Source organism: Malaya genurostris, chromosome 1 (assembly GCF_030247185.1).
Source record: "Malaya genurostris strain Urasoe2022 chromosome 1, Malgen_1.1, whole genome shotgun sequence".
In the NCBI taxonomy this organism is placed as follows: Eukaryota; Metazoa; Arthropoda; class Insecta; order Diptera; family Culicidae; genus Malaya; species Malaya genurostris.
Genome location: NC_080570.1, coordinates 156,848,693 through 156,862,631, shown reverse-complemented (window position 1 = coordinate 156,862,631; position 13,939 = coordinate 156,848,693). Strand labels below are relative to the sequence as shown.

Sequence of the window (13,939 nt, the reverse complement as noted above, 5' to 3'; positions counted from 1 at the left end):
TTACAAATACCGCAAATTTTGTTTTTTTTTTATGGTGGTCTCAGACGAACAACTATGTGCACCATAAAATTCAAGAAGTGCTCTGTAAACAGTTTTAATTGAGCACTGATTTTGAAATTTTGCCTGAAGCTAACCTTTTCTAGATGATTTACCGAACAATGCTGAGGAGAGACGTTATTTTACACTGTCCAAACAACTTTCCGACAATAGAGTAATATCTATCGAAAAAAAACAAACCTCCTAAAAGATATTCATTATTTGCCACGTTTGATGTTCCGAATAGGGAAGTCGGAAATTTCGAATTACTCGATTATTTAATAATCGAGTATAGTTTAGAAACTAGTCGTTTGAAATTTATTCGATTATCTGAGTTATTAATCGATTACTCGATTATTCATTCGATTATTGCTTTGGGATTTTTTAAATTATTCGATTAGCTCAATAATCGAATATTAGTTTAAAGCTACTCGATTATCTGGGTTAATAATCGATTACTTCAGAATCGTTTTATACTTTCAAATGCACTGTAGATTTTATCAAATTCAATAATTTGTATTTGCTTTTACATTCATCTCATGTTTGACTAGATTCGGTACATCTTCATTCATAGCAATTGAAAACGACAACTCAAACGAATTTTTAAGGGCTGAGGACAGTACCGTTAAGTGGTAGGTTTTTTGATATTTTACCGTTTCGACCCCCTGTCCTCAGACCTTAAGGGCCGTAGTTTCAAGCTACTATGGAGTGATCGGTTTTCCAGTAACCTTGCAGCGTCTAAAATCGTGGAAACCGCATCTGGGGATGATTCTTTTAGAAAACCGCATTTTTTCTAGTTTAAATACCTAGCAAGATTTGAAACCAATAAAATTCCATGTCGAACTTGAAATTGTTTTAATTTGTAAAGGTGGACACTTTTCTAAAACTCAACATAAATGTATTAGAAAAGCCTAATTGCTCACTGGAGACATGCAACACTAAAAACGATGTTGTTTGGCAGTCTATTTAAACGAAGCAAAAATAAGTATCGCCATGAACATGACTTAAAATTGAGTGACGTAACACTTAAATTCATAGAAAATAAACGTACTCTAAACTTGAGTTGCCACCTATTTAATTTATGAGTTAGGTAATTTTTTTTAGTTGAGTTATTTTTACTCTTAATCAGAAAAAAATATTTTTAGTGAATTTAACTGAAATTTTTTAGTTCCTTGCACTAAAAATAAAGAAATTCCTCTTCGTTCATGTTTAAATACAAAGTCGCAAATAAATTGGAATCGCAAAAAAGTTATTCAAAACCGTTTGTTTTTGACCGGTTTGGAGTCAAAATTGAACGATTTTGATATCCTTGTGTTGGACTTCTCACTTAGCATAATTGAAACCACAAAATTTCTATTGAAAACATCTATGATTGATGATTCATGGTTTTGAAACGGCAATAAAAAACGACGTATTCTTGCATTCTTAAATTAGATATGAATATTTCAAGAATGAAAACGCACTGAACTGTGAGAAGTATTTTTTTTCACTCAAATGTTTGAAAACTCAACACTTACTCTAATATATGAATAAATGCGAGAGAACTCATGGCCTGAGTAAATTCTACTTGAATCCATATTCAAATTTTGAGGTATTGTTACAGTTTATTAATTTGAGTAATCGCAACTCAAACCATGACTTATGTTTGTAAATTTCGCCTGTACACCAGTACGTGGATTCCAGAAAGGTCACTAATAACGCACTATAGATGGATACATTTTGTGCCATTCGTTTGCTTTCAAAGAAATCTTGATTTGTTTAACTTTGTGAAATTCGCCCTTCTTTGGAAAACCTCTGATATGTTCGAAGAGTATCGCCTGTCAAACTCGGCCCCATCGTTCTGTCGCCCAGGGATGTCAGGTTCACAGATTGATCTGTGTTTCACAAAAATGATTCACAGATTGATCTGTGTTTCTAAAAATGATCACATATTTTCACAGATTCTTGAATAAATCACAGATTTTCACAGATTTTGGAAATCGAGCATAGTTTAGCACCAAAAGGTACAGAATGTGTAGGTAGTGAGACCTTTTTTTTTGGTCACCAAATTGATTTTGAACTGCTATTGTGGTACGGAAAACGGTCACAGATTTTCACAGACAGGTTTTGGGTTTGATCACAGATTTTTGTAAAAATCACCTGGCAACCCTGCTGTCGCCGGTTGCTTCGATCGGGTTAGGCCACCCATCTGACACCGGTATGTGAGCACAAGCCATTTGAAAGTATACCGATTACGTTGAACCCCTCGCGTTTCTAGCCCCAAACACTGCGATGTTTTGATACTCATCGCGACTTGTTTTGTGAAAATTATTTCCACTTGATATCCCAAAACACTGTCTGCTGTATTTCAGGTAAACCGACAAGTTATTGCGAGAGAGTCGACCCAAAATTCACTAATTTTCGTGCACTAAACAAGGTAAATGCGTAAAACAAATGTATTACTGTTTGTTTGTTTACGTTGCAATCAGCTGATTTTGAAGTTCCGATTTTGATCTCATCAAGATGGCGTCGTGACAGGGGGCCGGGTTAGGCAGCTGCCGGACCGGTACGGAGCAAAGTTTTCTGAAACAATATTCCGCGTCGTTCCAAAAAAAAAAAACAAAAAACAAAGGGCCTAAAATGTTACAATTATACTTTCTAACGCACTACTGGTTCCGGCGGGGGGAAAACAATAATTACATTGTTTGACATTCAAATTAACCGACAGGCGGTCGATGTGTGACCGTCAATTGTGGCCTTTTTGGTGTAGAGTAGGTAGTCCCCGTTGTCGAGAAACGGTAAACTGGGCAAAACAGAGCGAGCAGCGGGAATCGTCTGTCTGAATCCGGAAGTCAGCATCGACCCACCCCACACTGTACGGCATTCTATTATTGTGTTGATTTCTTTTGTCGAACATATTCGACGACAGAACAACGCACTGACAATAGGCAAAAGCGTACGAAAATGTACGGTTGTTTTATTGTTTGAAAAGGGCGAATCCAGTTGCCCGCCGGTGTAGCGCAACCGAGGGGTACCCGGACTGTTGCCGGGAATCATATCGCTAACAAGTATTCATTAATTGTTATAAGAGTTGAGTGCTGAGCTCCGGGTTGTGCCATAATCGGTCGGCAGCTCTTAATTTAATTTTTATTACGTGATATGCTCGGGTTGCGTTCTACTGCTGGGTCTTTTTTTTTCTTCTTTTCACCGGCAACCACCTAGTCAACGATGTCGTTGTTAGTTTGCTGATAAATTAATCACTTTCTTAGAGAGCGTTCGAGAGTTGATCCCGAAAAGGGGCCGAGGGGTGAAGCTGAAAAGGTGACAGCATTTTCAACAACTTCTTGACTCCGTCGTCCGCCGCGTGTTTGGTTGCTATGGTTGGTAACCAAGAACGGCAAAGGGGAAGAAGCAGTGGGTAATGAAACCGAGGTGACAGGGTGTGATTAATGAAAGTTTTGATCCTTTCAAGTTGATTCGTTCGGTTCAAAAATGCATTTTTTTTCTCTCTCTCTTCTGTGTGTTGTTCAATGCTTGTTTGAAAACAAGAAATCCGATTAAAATTTAACGGCGTCCGAAAGATTAATTAAAAAGTTATGATTATTGCAAATTCGAAAGACGAACGAAACGACGGTGATAAATCCACTGAAAGACGATGGCAGTGAGGTTTTTTTTTGAATGTAAAGAAAAAGAAAAGTCGGTCCAACAGCAGCATCTTAATTCGGGGTTTCTTTTGTGTTAGCTAACAAGAAAATCGAGCCACTTTCTAGCAGTTTTTTTCCCTCTGGAAGGAAGCTTGGGTTAGCACTCCGAACGCTAAAAGGACCGGTAATTGACACCATCTGGTGACTGACGGTTTGCGCACCCTCCAGTCTCGAGTGGAGCGGAACAGAAAGAGCGAGAGAGAGAACGGGTGTGACAATGGCCGAGTTGTCGTTCTCCCCCGCCTGCTGGGTTTCGGTTTCCACTCGAACGGTTCTTTTCACTGCGAAGGCGGGAACAAGCCAATTTTTATTTATTATGCTCGAAGCATTTATGACACAAAACCAGTTGGGTTCGCCGTCACCGCCGTCGTTGCCGGTTTTGCGTTGGTGTTTTGGTGAATCCAGAGCTCGGCACAAAACCCGTTCGGCCGTTGGCTGTTTGAAAATCAATGAACTGGAAATGCGCACCCAATGAGCTTCGGATTGGACTCGGAGGGGGGTCGGTCACATTAACGGAAAACATCAAGCAACGCAGACAAACAGAACACGAACGTTGAAAATGGCTGCCACTCGCGCGTATTGATTTGCACACACCAACCGAAGGGGCTAAGTGTTTCGACAAAATAATTAAACGGTCGTGGCGGCAACAAGCGGACGAACGGACGGACGGCCGTTCGGAGAACTGTTCGAGCGGGCAGCCACAAGCCCCTCGTTCAGGCGGGCGGGCGGGCAATCGCGGGGGGTCACGGATGTAGCCGTTGAGCACACAGCACACAAATTACCAGTGTCTTAATCTTTAATCTCGCGCGATTGACTACTTTGTCGAACAAAACAAAAAATGGCAGCCGCCGAGTTTTTCTTTGAAATTTGCTCGATTAAGTTTATTGCTTACGTGCAAACGTGCAGGAGGGTGGGGGTGCGTGGCAGAGACCCATTTACATGAAAATAATATCATTACTGACCGATGTAGCACTTGTATGCGAGATGCATTCCGGCAAATAGCTAGGCAACCGGGGAGAGAGCGAGCGGGTCTGGAAACAGAAATGCAGCCAGACATAACCTGAAAACATTAAATAATGAGTAATGAATATTTCAATTATTCATGGATTGTTAGGGGTGGATGTGTGTGTGTGTGTGTTTATAATGATTCATGGAACCGGGGGATAACCGTAGGGGGCAATTTGCTGGAACTCGATGATTTTTCATCTACAAAACTCAGTTTGTGCTTCATTGTTGTTCAGTCAAATGGCGAAGTTCTTCGTACTACTTCGGAACTCGTACGTAATTGCAACTCCGTGTATTCGCGGGGAAGATCCAGCTCGTCCATCCAGCTCCGAAAGGTTGTGATGAGGCGATGCGCAAGGTGGCGGCACGGAGGTGGGCGCGAGAACCAGTTCAGGCCAATTAAACGTGCGAACTGGGCTTCGGTTCGGTTCGGTGCAGTTGCATTGTATACTGCGCGCACGATTCGCTCCCGGGATGCAAATGAAGCTCTGCTGCGCTAACCTCGGCCAGCACTCGGAAAACGTTTATGTTCTAAATGCTTCGGAACGGTCGGGATCGATTGCGTGATTGTCGGGTCCCGTCCCACAATCCGGTTATCGACGGCGGCGGGATTGGGATAAGTGGATAGACGAGTGCGGGAAAAAATTGCACGGCGAATCGTCAAACTAGTTCGCATTTTGTGCTAACAGGCACTCGTTTTACCTACAAATTACAAACCTTGCTCTGCCATAAAGTTCGAGTCCATTTGTAAATCGTGCAGTTTGCGGGTCCGTTTTCACGATTCCTTTTGTTACCATAATTGCTCCCGGTGCTGTTTTAGCTTCTGATGATGATGATGAAGTTGATGAAGGCACTGGGAACTGGAATGTGGAGTCTCCCGCGATGAACGCCACACATCAGAAAAACATGGCGCTAACGCTTATCGTCGTCGTCGTCGTTGTCGTCATAGTAACCGATGAATCCGGTTGAAAACTGTTGTTGTTTATTTTCCCGTCGGCCTACTGTGTTGGAAAAGAAAACAGCTCAGAATCCCGCGATGATGGACAACAACCGACAAAAATCCCGAGTTTGCTCGGTAAATAAAAATGGCAGGTGTGCCGTGCTACCGTCGTAGTTTTTTTTCGCACCGCGGGGAGCTGCGCGCCAGTAAGGGACAATAATTCAAACAACAGCAGTAACAATTAAGTGGAAATTGTTTGAAATAATTACCCTTGCACCGCGCGAAGCTATTCACACCCCAGCAGTGGCGAACCAACCTTTCTCCTCCCTCGCCCCGCACCTCTCATCACCAACCGTCGATCGGTTGTGCTCTTTATTATTGTGTTGGGACCCATGGGTGGTGCGGTGGTGCATTTTTACACACACGCAACGGTGCATCCAACCGTACTGGCTGCAGCATACGGCAGTTGATTTTGATGTTATAAGTTATGAACTGTGCATAATAATAAAAACTACCAACAACAAGCACAGGAAAACAGCAACAGCAAACCAGAAACATGCATATGCCATTTAAATGCCTTATCAGCGAATATAGATCAGCCCAGTTTACGAACAAAACTGGGAAACCAAAAATAAAAAACAGTGAGCTCTGGTTATTGCTTACTATGAAAGTTAATGTCTTCGAAATGCGAAAAATAACAATAAACGTTTATTCCTACATCGGTGGGTCCCCCGGTCGCCCCTAAGTGGGCCTATTAATTTAGTCATCGTAACTCAACACAGGAAAGTAGAATTAAAGGTTTGTTCTCTCTCTCTCTCTCTCTCTCTCTCTCTCTCTGACAGAACCAAATGGAAACGCCAGACAGCGGTGGGATTGGAGTTGCTAGCGGAAGCCGGAAATTATGCAGCCTTCCAGCGACTGTACGGTGGACCGCCGTATCTCGGCGGTTGGCCCTATCCAACCCAGGCCGGACCACCGGGAGCTCCTCAGAGTGCGGTGGATGCGTACTATCGGCACGCGGCCGCAGCAGCCGCCCTCCAGAAACCACTTCCGTACCGAATTTATCCCGGAGTGCCGGGGCTCGGGACGTTGAATACGATTCCGGGTCCGAGTGCACCGTTCCCGCACCTGTCGGCGTCCACCTCGCTGACGACGTTGAGCAGCTATTACCAGGCTAGCAGCCAACAGGTGGCAGCAGCGGCGGCCGCAGCCGCCAACAGTGCAGCACATCCCGGAAGTAACTGTAGTCCGGGCGGCACCGGAAGCAACGGAAGCGCAACAAACAACGGCGGTAGTAATCAGAACAACAACAACAACAACAACAACCACGGCAGCACCAGTAGTCTTAGTAGTCAACCGCGGCGATCGCCCAGCCCAACGCTCAACCCCGGAAGTCCGCCGGGTCGATCCGAAAGTAATCCCCCCAGTGACGACGATGACGAGAACATTCAGGTTTGAGCTCGGTCCTGCCGCGAAGCCTGAAGCTGAGTGCGTGAGTTTGTTTGTGTGATTGGAACCGCCGCTAAAGCCGAATGCCGAAACACTCATATACGTATAAAAACTAAGAAAGAAAATAGTGATTATTATTTTTAATAGCATTTATTTAGAGCAGATATTATTTTATGAAGAAAAAAAACAAGAAATGAAAAACCATTAGTAAAAAAACTGAAGCCGACGAGTGCAAATGGAATGGAGCAAACCCTTTTTCTGTTTCCGTGGATGAGGAGTCCGGTGTGAATTTTGGCACTTTCTGGCTACCGCGGACGAAACCCAAACGTCAAACAGTGACACCGCACGGCAGGCCTAACAAAGGCGAAAAACGTAAACGGAAAAGGAAAACACAGAAGAAAAAAAAGCACAAAGGGTCTCGAGAGCCGTTTATAACTGTTTTGTTTTATTCAATTAATTAGAGAGGCTAGTAGAGCCTTAGGTGGCTTGCAGAAAATTGACGCTTCGTTGAACATGCTCATCGGCGGCACTGGCCGCTACGGCGGTTGTGCTGTGAGAACAGGAATTGGGTTCCATCGTGGTGACGGAATTTCACCCGGGAATCCGTTGATGATTTTGTGGTGATTGTGTCGACCCAAAATCAATGACATTTTTGACCGAACGAACTTCGTTCCTAATTTTCATAGAAAAAAAACGAGTTTCAACTCAAAATCGAAAAGAGTGGACAATAGAGATTGATAAATCCGTTCGTTTTAAAAAAGAACAGCTCAAAACTTGATAGTTCTAGCAAATATAAACTCAAAAAACTATGAAATATCATACAAATCAATAAAAAAAATCTTGTTCGGTAATCGTGACCCGTAGAACTTAGTAATGGCATACTTTGATTAGCCCTTTGTTATGAAGCGTCGAAATCAGGGGTGCCTGGTCTGCAGATTTCTTATAAAGTGCTGCACACGCTCTTTGAACATAACTCATGGTTTGAGTTGCGATTACTCAAATTCATAAACTGGAACAATATGTCAAAATTTGAGTAAAGTAAACTTGTTACCTTGAGTTCTCTCGCATTCATTCATACATTAGAGTAAGCGTTGAGTTTTTGAACATTTGAGTGAAAAACAAACCTTCTTGCAGTTCAGAGCGTTTTCATTCCCGGAATGTTCTTATCGCAATAAAGAATGCAAGAATACGTCGTTTTCCATTGCCGTTTCTAGATCCGGTTTTGAAAACATGAATCAACGTCAATCATCGATGTTTTGTGGTTTCAGTTATGCTTAGTGAAAAGCCCAACATAAGGATATCAAAATAATTCAATTTTGACTCCAAACCGTTCAAAAGGAAACGGTTTTGAATCACTATTTTGCGCATTCAATAGAAAGAAGAATAACTTTGTATATGAACATTTCCGAAGAAAAATTTCTTCATTTTAGGAGTAAGGAACTCAAATTTTTAGTTGAACTTACTCAAAATTTGAACAAAATATTTTTTTCTTATTTTGAGTAAAAATTACTCAAGTTTTGACAATTTCACTCCTTAACGCAAAAATGAGTGTATAGGTGGTAACTCAAGTTTAGAGTACGTGCACTTTTTATGAATTTGAGTGATGTGTCACTCAATTTTGAGTTATGTTCAATGAAGGTGTACCGAAAAAAAACCACATTTACAAGTTTTGCGCAAAAAAAAATATTTGATCCGATTGTTAGTAACGTAAACTGAAACGTTTCACACTAATTGAATGTTAAGGTAGTTGAATATAATAAATTACTTGAAATTCATATTCAAAGAGCCGCGAAATGAGATGAAACATGCTTTGAAATCATGCAAACTTGTGCTCGATTTGTTTTCAATAGACAATAGCGACTAGACGTTTACTGTTTCGGTTCAGCCAATCACTGGACTGCAATTGATGGTGAACTGAGTGAACAGTATTTGAATGGTACAAAAACAAAATCATAAACCATTCCATCTTGAGTTAATCTTTGGTTCTACCAAAAAGAAATACATTCTGTTGAACCGTCCTTTCGGTGTTTTGAAGGTTTGAATGTTCTCTCAAGGAATTCGATTCCCAGTTCTTCTAGAAGAACTAGTTCCTTCGAACCATGCGCGAACGAATAGCAAACAAACACGCTCGTTGCATACTACTCTGAAGTGAGTACAATTTCACTCACTTTCGCTAAAAGTGGAACTACAATATAATGAGGAAAGTTAGATTTACTCACTTTCGAGTTAAGACGGTATTTGTCAAATACAAAATTGTTCACTTGAGCGTACTATTGAATGAGCGTGGAGATTATCTAAGTTTCAGTTGAAATTACATTTTGCGCAACAGAGTAGGGATGAATAGGCGTGTACATTCTGGAACGTCGATAAAAATTTCGAATTTCTCCTGACAGGGTTTCAAAAGTCTGAATCCGAAAAAATGTCAGCGGGCTTCATTTCTCTATAAAGTATGAAACACAAAACTGGCATGGCAAGCTGAAAAAAACAGCGCGTGGCCATTTCAAAAGTCTGTAGATTTTTACGAAAGTCTGCGAAAAATTCGATTTTCAAAAGTCTTTTAAAAATGTCTACAGCGCTATAAAAGAAATCTGCAGATTTGCTGACAAACCTGCATGCCTGGCATCTCTGCCTATCAGTTTCATTTGGTACCTCGAGTACCACATACAAAAATCCCGTTTTTATCATCTGGTGATGCTGGTAGATCTTAAGTTCCCGTTTCCAGGAAGTTTTTGGATATCCTAGAACATTAAATATAAGCCCAATAATTGTATTTGGTACTTCAAGCATGGACCGTATTCAAACATCCGATTTGCGTCGTCGGTGACGATCGCCTAAACCCCAAAGAGTTCTTGGAGTTCTTAAGGCCTAAACTCCAAAAAGTTCTTGGATGACACAGAACTTACAAAATAAGCCCATTGATTGCATGTGGTACCACGAGCATCGATCGTATTAAAAAATACGGTTTGCATCATTGGCGACGCTGGTAACGACCTTAAAACCTGAACTTTAGGAAGTTTTTGGGTAGCCTAGAACACCAAAAATAAACTTCAGGAAGTTTTTAGATGGCCTAAAACATCAACAATGATGCCATTAATTGCATGTGGTACCACGAGCAGTGCTGTAAAACTTCATTCAATTCAATTGAAACTGAATGTGGAATACATTGACGATCTCTCTAATGCAGTACACTTCACTCTCTGACACACACAATGTTTGCTGCCGGCCCGAACGGGTAGCATTCAATTCATCACTCGTTTTTCTTCAATCGAGGCTCAGTTTAACCACCGTCAGTTGATCTCTTGAAATGACAAAATATCTCTTTCAATAGTGTGAGAGCGGCCTTCAAATGAGGTTCATGTAAACATTCGAATTGGTTCAAGAAAATAGATGAAAGACAAACCAGATAGCTGAAATATAAATCACAGAATACACATAAATTAATTGTTTCCTCCTTCAGTTTTCATTTTTAATACTTTACTCCATATATAATTCTATTCGTTCGAATTTGCTTACTATTTGGCACTCGAAACTGAGCAAGCAAAACTTCAAATGACTAGATACGATTATTCAACTGACGATGAATTCCGGGAGCTTCACTTGAAAATGGCAGCAAAAGTCAAATGAATTAGTAGGGATATGCTGACTGTCAGTGGCCATAAATTTCATTTTCATCTTATTTTATTCGATTGAAAATGAAATTTTACCGCACTGACCACGAGCATGGACCGCATTCACAAATCCGGCTTGCGTCATTGGTGATGCTGGTAGATCTTAACACCTGAACTTCAGGAAATTTTTTAAGGACTAAACTCCAGGAAATTTTCGGATGACCTAGAACATCTATAATAAGCCCATTAATTGCATGTGGTACCACAAGCATGGTCCATCTTCAAAAATCCGGTTTACAAAGTCAATGACACTGGTAGATCTTAAGACCTAAACTCCTGGTAGTTTTGGGATGGACTAGAACATTCGCAATAAGCCCATCTGTTACTTGTGTTATGACGAGCATGAACCATCTTCCGAAATCCGGCTTGCATCAACAACGATGCTGGTAGATCTTAAGGTCTAATTTCCAGGAAGTTTTTGGATGAGCTAGAATATCAACAATAAGCCCCTTAAGGAAGGCAATATGAAGGAAATTTTTATTTGTACGTATACAAACTAAACCAACATACATCAGCGAATTGAACATTATAAAAAGTACATTGCGGATTTTTTGTTGACTTCTAGAATCTAGATAAGATCGTGCAAAACTGACTGGTGACTTTTGCTCATCACTTTTGAGTGCGGTATGTGCTTGTAGTACAATATTCAGTTATTTTCCACAGACTGTGACACTGTCTGTGGAAATTCTTGTCCATCCAAAATCTCCTCGGAATATAGGCCTTAAGGCCTACCAACGAAACCGATGATATTATTGAATTTGTTTTTTGTGGTCTATATTCGTGGTCCATCACATTCAATTAATAGGATGATTTGAATGAATTATGAGAAAGTACTTGCGCTTGTTCATCCAAGAACTACCTGGAGCACAGGCCTTAAGATCTACCAGCGTAACAAAGTGCATAACTAACTTACTGTTCACGGTCTATATTCGTGATACCATTTACAATTAAGAGGATTATTGTACATACTGCCCAAAAGCTACCTGGAACACAAGCCTTAAGATCTACTCACGATTCACTGTAGTCCTTGGATGACTGAAAATATTCCTGAATCAGATCAGATAAGACAAGTAAGCAATATGTAGCTTCATGACTATGAGTAGCATTGGAAAATTATACATAAGCTGCGGCTGGCTCGTGCAGATTTTAAGACCTGTTGTCACTGAAGTTTTTGGACAACTGAGAGCATACCTCGAACAGCTATGAAAAGACGAATATGCTATGCGTAGCTATCAAAATATGAACAACACACAAAAAATAGACACTGGCCGTTGTAGTTTTTGCTGTGGCACAGTGTTGTCCCTGAGGACAATTTTCCGAGTAGTTCTTGGATCTTGCAATATTTCTTACGGAGTTCCATAGCCTCAGAATTTTCTCAGGTGGTCATAGATGCTTTTGTTAATGGAAGTAGTTTTTTATGGTTTTACACGAAAAATTTGAAATAACGTGATGTTTTATTTAATTTACGCACCCCTGACTTTGCGCGTAAATCAAGATTCTACACAGTTACTACCCATTACGAACTCAAAAAATCGGTTATTTACCTAAAATTTAAGTGGTATCCATATTTTTTCCCTGCGTAATTCTACATAGCTTATAGAAAAGCCCAATGACAATGAGCGATTACGCCTCCAAAAAAAGTAAGCTCGATTTTCAGTGTAGTGAACCACTTTGTTTTGCATAATCCGGCTTGCTGCGATGCAATTTGTGCACTTCTGTCAAACAGCCAAAAGGCAGCCGAGGGGCTTTACGCGAGAACATTGCTCAAAACAAAACAAAAAAGAAAAGGGGAAAACCCCCCACGGAAGGGTTTGCTCCATTCGATTCCACGCGAGCTTTCATGTACATATACAGAGGATAGTGATACACAGAAGCTGTAAAATTTAAAAAATTCCCATCTCAGCAGGTTTGATGAAAAGTTCCCCTTCGGAACGAAGGATCAGAGGAGGGAGCAAAGCTAGGAGGAAAAATTGAACTCTACAATAAACGAAAACATTAACAAACAAAAAAATACGATTATGGTTAATTTTGTTTTGTTGTATAGGTAATGACAGTGAAGAAATCTCCAGAAAAACGTTTCGGAACCGGACCAGTGAGACTACGCGACTAAATTTACTAACGATAATCTTAATTTATGATAGTAGTATTTGGAAATAATTATTTAATTATTTTATAAGTGTAAAATGTTGTAAACTTTTGCTTCACCTTCCCTACGATGCAGCAGAAGAATAAAAAAAAAAAGCTAGACAAAAAAGTGATGAACGGTGTCCGTGTTTAAAACTGTTTTTTCCTCCAGCCTCTTAGAGTAATATGATTTTTTCCAGCTGCCCTCACAAAACCAAATGCTTTGACAGAATGACAATAGTGCAGTTTTATCTAACATAGAACCGAAAACGTACCGACATACTACCAACCAACCAACCAACTACAACAGCAGGAAAGTACCGCTAGTGAGTAACCGATTTGCCAAAATTGAACTAAAGGAACAAGGTTAGAGACTTGCAAGGTGAAGCGCAGTATTAAATCTCAAGAGAACCAGAACGAAATCGATTTATAGTTTTTAAAACAACCAATTCCTCCCGTTTTTTTTCTTTGGTTTCAGTTTTACCATTGATTTTAACACACAGAATACAGATTAACAAAAAATAAAACACCGGATTCAAGTTGAGGGCCAATGAAAACAATGCTAAAGATTATAGTTGATAGTTTGTTTCCGTTTGTTTACGCACGAGGATGGATGCTTGCGATAGTTAGTTATTGGAAATTGTACATATTGCTATGCATATAATATCGGTATATTTGTAAAGTGACATTTCCCGCACTCGGTAGCCACCCATCCCACATTCTGAACCTATGGAAAGTAGGCCCCGTACCAGAAACCGGGAAACTGAAATGTGATTGAAGGTTACGTGTAACCAAACAGAATGAAAAAAAAAAAATACCGGAAAACTTCGGGCTGGAATGGACCTAATGTAAAGATCGTACACCTAAATTGGGAAATATTGCGAGAAATAAATATTAAAAATTTTATTAAAAATTAAAAATTACACGCCTTTGGTTTTTATCGTTCGAAAGAAAAAACAAAAAATAAAACTTTCCTTAAATCCGAAATGAATTATTTATTCACTAGTTAGTCACCCATCAATTTTCAGCGATTA

The 13,939-nt window shown here is 40.3% G+C and overlaps 1 protein-coding gene across 1 annotated transcript in view; it reads left to right on the top strand.

Moving 5' to 3' along the window:
• LOC131426392 (homeobox protein B-H1) overlaps positions 1-13,198 on the top strand; it is a 96,774-nt gene extending 83,576 nt beyond the window's left edge. The window contains exon 3 of the mRNA XM_058589091.1: positions 6,507-13,198. Coding sequence (XP_058445074.1) covers positions 6,507-7,122 — 616 coding nt within the window. The 3' untranslated portion in view covers positions 7,123-13,198. The remainder of the gene's footprint in view (positions 1-6,506) is intronic.
• The last annotated feature ends 741 nt before the right edge of the window (positions 13,199-13,939 follow it).